At 47.2% G+C, this 4849-nt stretch overlaps 1 protein-coding gene across 1 annotated transcript in view; it reads left to right on the plus strand.

The window, feature by feature from the left end:
• The window catches only part of LOC104491084 (chromosome unknown open reading frame, human C8orf48), a gene marked incomplete at its 5' end in the record, with an annotated part of 12367 nt that extends 9474 nt beyond the window's left edge, over positions 1–2893 (plus strand). Inside the window, 3 exon segments of the mRNA XM_010133445.1 lie at positions 519–603; positions 1348–1390; positions 2884–2893. Of these exon segments, the coding sequence (XP_010131747.1) occupies positions 519–603; positions 1348–1390; positions 2884–2893 (138 nt within the window).
• Between the last annotated feature and the right edge of the window lie 1956 nt (positions 2894–4849).

Here is a 4849-nt window from a genome sequence, read left to right on the forward strand (position 1 = left end):
GACAACCCCAACGGGACAGAAACGGCTCCTCAGGGACAACCTCAACCTCCTCTGGGGCAGCTGGAGGCCGGTTCCTCATGTTATGCCAGCTCAGGCCTCTCAGACACACTGAGATTTCTTTTTGGAGGAACTGTCTTCTGTCTGTGTCGAGCTTTATTGTTAGGAAATACCTCTGGAACAGATGATAGGCTGTATAAGCAGAAACTGATGGAATTCCCTGGGTCTTCCCTCCATATCTAAGATTTGAGGCTTCACTTTTTTTCTCTTGTTCTTCTCCCAGCTGCTTTTTCCTTCCCCTCCTTAGGGAAGAAACCTGCTCTGTGGGGCAGATCTCTGGCCGCACCGTTCAACAAAGATTTTAAACAGGGTGCTTTAACACCCCAGCAAGATGGTGCTGGTGGATGCTGCTGACCTTGATGCTTTTGAGGGACTGGATTTAGCAGCCACTGATGGAGCTGGGATACAGAAACATCAGGAATACAAACCCAAGTAATTCCCATGTTTCCTTTGTATTTCAGGACGTGCTTACACATACAGGAGAAACACTGAGAAGCTTTCCCAAACCTTCAGAGGAACCCAGGAGCTTATGGCAAAGGCTGAAAGGTCAGAAAATTTAAGGCTGGAAGTAGTAACTGTAACTCCAGGACGTAAAGGACTGGGAGAGCAGCAGTCCTGCACCGAGTGCCAATGACTGTGGGTACAACCCGGTCTGTCGGTGAGGAGTTGGGGGGTGGTTTTTAATGTTCATGCAGCTGGAACCAGATATGCCCAATGTGCTGGCACCTGCGATGTGATTCGGCTCTTCATCCTTCCTAAATGCTAATGGTGCAGTATATTGGAATTGAACTGCAGACATTTTTCAAATTACGGAAGCCAACACTTACTGTTATTAACCTGACGAGGAGTAAGTGCTGGTTTTGGTGGGGTTTCAGAGCAGCTCGCAGCTGCTTCCATCCCTAAGAAAAAGAAACGACTCCGTTCCCCAGGGCAGGGAGGAGCAATTACTGGATTTCGGCTCAATCTGCCCGCTGCCTCTTGCTAAATTGAAAGTGAGAGCCCCAGGTGGAGCAGAAAAAGAAGGTTGCAAAGTAGCTGTAGAAAGGAGTAGAATTAAATGGGCTATTTATAGAACTGAAATAATGAGACTAACAGAAATTAATCAGCAAGATTGAGGATGCCAACAGGACACAAAATGATAATAAATGAATCACAGAACCTCTACAGGACACGTGTCTAGCAGGAGAAAAAACAGCATAGATTAAAATTGGAGCAAGATGCAAAATACTATTTTTGACTGTTTTTTCACTATACCGTGGAACTGTTTGTAATTTCCTGTGCTTTTCGAAGATGGCAAAGTCACTGTCTATCGAAGGACGTACCTGGGTGAAAGGTTGGTGTTCAGCACACACCCAGATAAAGTGGCTTTGTGCTGGGGACCTCAGTGGGTTAGTTGATGAAATCATCTTCGCTGTAGCCTCCAAAGCCATGTGCTGATCGGGGGGCACGAACGCAGCCACCTTTCTGGTTACCGCTGACAGCAAGAGCTCAGTGCAGGGACCTCGTGGCCATTGTGCTTGTGTGAGTCACAGAATTACTGACTCGCATCAGCCTCTCAATTCCTGACTCCGCACCTCTCGATGCTGTGGCAGCCTTCAGGGATTATCCTCCTCTCTGAAGGATCTTTTGTTACCGAGCAAATAGGGTTAAATCTTCCTGTCACATTTTTATTTTCCTCTTTTGGCACAAGGATATGTGGTGTGGAAGTTGGTTTGTGTTTTACACTGGTGTAGTTGTTCCGTTTTGTATGCTGTATATTGTTCAGAAGGGTGCTTGAGGGCTGCGCAGCCTCTGGTTTTCACTTCCCACACATCAGCAGAAAAGCTGAGAAGATCTGCTGGGATACAGAGGCAGCCAGGCCCACCTGCCTTAGCCAGTATCTGCCTTTTGGTGCTTAAAAACCTGCCTTGAAAGATTTCACTGGGAGCTGGTGCTGGGTAGGTCAAGCTCCGAGTGAACAAACACATCCTGCAGCCCTGGGTTGTCCAAAGCCAGCCGACCTCACTGCTTCATCGGCAGGTTTAATAGTCCATCGGTAACATCCCCCTAAGGGTGGTGTTACCTTTTGCATCATCGCTGCACATCACCACTGCCTCTGTAACGAATAAACTGCTGCCTGTTTCTTCCCACTACTCTCTAATCCTTAGAAATGTTTAAATCCCTTAAATCTCCAACCTTCCCGTCTTACCAACCTTTTCAGATGCTCCATCTCTGTTCCTTGTTTCCTTCGGATCACGCTCCCAGGTTCCCTCGAGCCTTTTGCAGTCTCTAACGATCTGCCTGACGCTGGACAAAGGCCGCCCGTTGTTCCATGTGCAGTCTCGTAAGGGCCAACACACAAGTGCTGACCAGGAGTGGACTCCTCAGAAAATGTCAGTTTGTTGCTGCTGCCAATGAGCAGAACTACCTGCCCTTGCACAAAGCACCAACAGTGAGTTCCGGGGCTCTAAATACAGATCGAATCTATTTGTAGGTAGAAGATGGCATCTGATATTTTTGCTTTCAGTACACAGGTGCTTTCAGAAATGCTGAGAGAGTTCTTTCCGACTCCTGTCAAGCCTTTCTGTAAACCTTCTGAACTACAAGCTGTTTGGGGGAGGCTTCAGGCACTATTAGTCTGTCCAGTAGTGTGTGTGCTCGCACAGCACGGTGCCACATGGCTCTGGTTTGTTTGCATAAATGTTACAGAGACAATTCAGGGAGAAAAATCAAAGCGTGTGTTGCTCAGGTCTGTTGCTGGTGTTTTCCTACTGCTCGCAATAGTTTGTTCTGTTTTTATCAAGGATGACTCTCAGGTCTGAGTGTTTGTCTTCTGCTTTCTTGTAGCCGCTACTAGGGACGTGTGACGGATTTCAGTCTCTAAATAATTTATTTTATAATCCTGCAGTGTTTGAGACTAGAGCTCCAAACATTCTGGCAGGGAGGATGTAGGACAAAAAAACCAGCAGATCATATATCTCGCTTTTCCATCTCACAGGAGCTTCCCGCCACCTCCCCTTCCTCAGCAGCAGAATTTTCTTTTGATCCAAAGAAACACTCTAAAACTGTGATCAAGAAACATTTATTTATCTGCTCCCTTGTTTGTGCTTGCTGGGGCGTGAAGGGAGCGAGGTGGATCAAGGGTGATTCATATGGCAAGGAGCTGCAGGACCAAAACAAATCAATCTGCCTATTAAAAGTGCTTTGGAGCTTTCGCTTTCGAGCTCTCATGCTACACACGCTGGCATTACTCAATCTTGCGAATGATTCGTGATGTGGTTGAATTTAGTGCTCTGAACTTCGTACGGCTACAGAAGGGGATTGTGTGTGCATTGCTTTATGTCCCCTGAGTGCTGATAACCGTTTTGTGATGTTACACTTTATACCGAGCCTTTGGATGAAATGATATTCCTCAAGTTACCGTTCAAATCAGGTGCCTGTGGACTGCAGCAATGTCATTTCCACTTCCATTAGCTTTCTCTGTAAGAAAAAGTAACCAGGTTCCAGGCTCAGTCATTCCTTACTCTTGTTTCTAACCCTCTTTTGGGCCATGGGACTCCCTGTGCTTTTCTACTCTCGCATAAACTTCCGTCTCGTTCCCAGTAGGCTACTAGCACGTGTTGGAATGGGCAAGAACCTTCAGTGCCATCAGCTTTCCCGTATGTGAACTGGGAACAAAGACAAACGTGTCAATACTGGTTACCAGCTACTGGGAGGTCTGTGATCACTGAATGGGGGGAGTTGGGAGGGACCTTGGGAGGTCATCATGTCTAACCCCCTGCTGCAGCACAGTCACCTAGAGCCAGGTGGGACCTGAAATGCTTCAGGCCCCCTCCTGGGGGTGCCACTGCCTTCTCTGAAGCCATCTCCCAGTCAGGGGTTGGTGCGTGCCAAGAGTGGGCTGGTTTTTCACTGTTCTGTTTTACCATACCACTTTGATCAGCTTCCAAGGAGAGAAGCTGAACCCATGTTGGGAGCTTGACAAAAATCTTAAACTGGTGGCACTGAGGACAGGGTTTTGCTGCCGGGAGGGATTGTGTTCGCTGCAAAATCGTCAGCTGACACAATGCCTGGATCCCTCCTTGGTCAAAACCTGAGTTGTAGCTTTCAGCACAGTGACTCCAGATCACACACACATCCTCCGGCAAGAGCTGGAGGGCTTCCAGCCACGTGCTTCTAAAGCGTTCCGAAATGTACTCGCGTTCTTTGTGTTGTAATTTTATTACCCTTCAGCCTGATTTCCAGAGAATGACTTTTTATTGTCTCCACACAGTCAGAGCTAACCTAGACACCACGCTCCATCCTGCCTGCCCGCCATGGCGGCTGTGTTCTAAATGCCACTGTGTTTAAAAAATGCTTTCTGATTTTGTGAAGACATGTATTAATCTTATGAATGCCACATTTGCATGGTGTTCCTGCAAGGAGGAAACCGCTCCTCTCTCCTCCACACCCGATTCTGAAGATCGCTGCCTGTACTGGGAGCAGTGAGCTGTGGGAGGGGAAGCTGGTGAAGGAGGGGGAGCGTTTACCTTCTGTCAGTGAGGTTTGAGCTCCTGTCTTTCAAATTACCTGTGTAATTGGTCAGGGTGCCTTAAAAAAACGTTTTCCAGCTTCTGGGCATGGATATTCACTGCTCATTTATTCCTTTATTCATTTGGTAACAAAATAGTACTGTCTGTTCTCACATAGACCAGTGTGTGTGGTCCATAAATACCTTTGTAAAATAGACCTGTAGCATGTACCAAAATCCTTCAGACTATCCGGTGCAAGCTCCTATTTGTGGTTGATAGCACTTCCAGAACATTTACATCCT

This window comes from Buceros rhinoceros, unplaced genomic scaffold, assembly GCF_000710305.1.
Source record: "Buceros rhinoceros silvestris isolate BGI_N320 unplaced genomic scaffold, ASM71030v1 scaffold26083, whole genome shotgun sequence".
Classification (NCBI taxonomy): Eukaryota; Metazoa; Chordata; class Aves; order Bucerotiformes; family Bucerotidae; genus Buceros; species Buceros rhinoceros.